This window comes from Cebus imitator, unplaced genomic scaffold (genome assembly GCF_001604975.1).
Source record: "Cebus imitator isolate Cc_AM_T3 unplaced genomic scaffold, Cebus_imitator-1.0 Scaffold242, whole genome shotgun sequence".
Taxonomy (NCBI): domain Eukaryota; kingdom Metazoa; phylum Chordata; class Mammalia; order Primates; family Cebidae; genus Cebus; species Cebus imitator.
In genome coordinates, this window is record NW_016107557.1 from 1,319,750 (window position 1) to 1,321,434 (window position 1,685).

Here is a 1,685-nt window from a genome sequence, read left to right on the forward strand (position 1 = left end):
TCATTAAAAAATTTGGAGACAACAGATGATGGAGAGGATGTGGAGAAATAGGAACACTTTTACACTGTTGGTGGGAGTGTAAATTAGTTCAACCATTGTGGAAGACAATGTGGCGATTCCTCAAGGACCTAGAAATAGAAATTCCATTTGACCCAGCAATCCCATTGCTGGGAATATATCCAAAGGATTATAAATCGTTCTACTATAAGGACATGTGCACACGAATGTTCATTGCAGCACTGTTTACAATAGCAAAGACCTGGAACCAACCCAAATGCCCATCGATGACAGACTGGACAGGGAAAATGTGGCACATATACACCATGGAATACTATGCACCATCAAAAACGATGAGTTCATGTCCTTTGTAGGGACATGGATGAACCTGGAAACCATCATTCTCAGTAAACTGACACAAGAGCATAAAATCAAACACCGCATGTTCTCACTCATAGGCAGGTGTTGAACAATGAGAACACATGGACACAGGGAGGGGAGCATCACACACTGGGGTCTGTCCGGGGCAAATGGGGGAGGGGCAGCGGGGGGTGGGGAGTTTGGGAGAGATAGCATGGGGAGAAATGCCAGATACAGGTGATGGGGAGGAAGGCAGCATATCACACTGTCATGTGTGTACCTATGCAACAATCTTGCATGTTCTTCACATGTACCCCAAAACCTAAAATGCAATAAAAATAAATAAATAAAAATAAATGACTGAAATGTTAGAAAAAAAAAGAACAGCACAATAATTTTAAGAATGCAGGCAGCTTGAACATCCCAATTTAAATAAATCTCACCTAAGTGAAACAGACATTAAGTCACGTAACAGACATTCCCTACAAGCATACAGAAAATACTTTCAAAAATTGAACAAATGCTGAGCTACATATTGTATTTAAACAAATTTCAAAGGCTTAAAACTAAAAATTCTCTGACTATAGGACATTTGGCCTAAAATCAATTATTTCAAAAATTAGTAAATCCCCTACGTTTGGAAACTAAGCAATACACTTTTTAAAAAAGCCCATGGGCCAAGGAAATTAGACAATATATTGAACTGAATGATAATGAAAATATGACGTATCAAAAAACAAGAGATAAAAGAAAACAATGCATGGGATGCAACTGACAAAAGGCTCCTACCCAATGTAATGCAAACCTATAAATCAAATAAAACGAACTATCCATTAGAGCAACAGACTTCAACAGGTACTTCACAAAATAAGCCTCCAAATGACCAGCAAATATGAGCAAGAACCAGCTTCATTAATAATCAGGGAAACACACATGAAGACAAGAAGTCCCCACTGAGCACCCACCAGAAAAACAAGTGATACCAGGTGCTGGTGAGGAAGTCCAGTGACAGGTAGCACACAGTGTTGAACAAATCTACACAGTACAACCACTCTGGAGAACTGTCCAAACCACTGAAGTAAAGGTGTGCAAACCCCACTACATATATACCTCACATGAATGTGTGCACACGTCCCAGGTACTAGGCTGTTCATGGAGAATTGTTTTATAATTGTCCAGCAGTGGACATATCCCAAACGTTCATCAACAATACAAACTGATATAAAAGCAACAGAATATTCATAGAACAGAATACAATACAGTAATAAAAATAAGTTTCTGACAATGGTACGCTGAGGTGAAAAATGCCAAAGGAATACATGCTACAT

The 1,685-nt window shown here is 38.9% G+C and overlaps 1 protein-coding gene across 1 annotated transcript in view; it reads right to left on the reverse strand.

Annotated features, from left to right (window-relative positions):
• The window catches only part of CEP192 (centrosomal protein 192), a 132,316-nt gene that overhangs the window by 77,013 nt on the left and 53,618 nt on the right, over window positions 1-1,685 (reverse strand). The window contains exon 15 of the mRNA XM_037727845.1: window positions 1,618-1,649. Coding sequence (XP_037583773.1) covers window positions 1,618-1,649 — 32 coding nt within the window. The remainder of the gene's footprint in view (window positions 1-1,617; window positions 1,650-1,685) is intronic.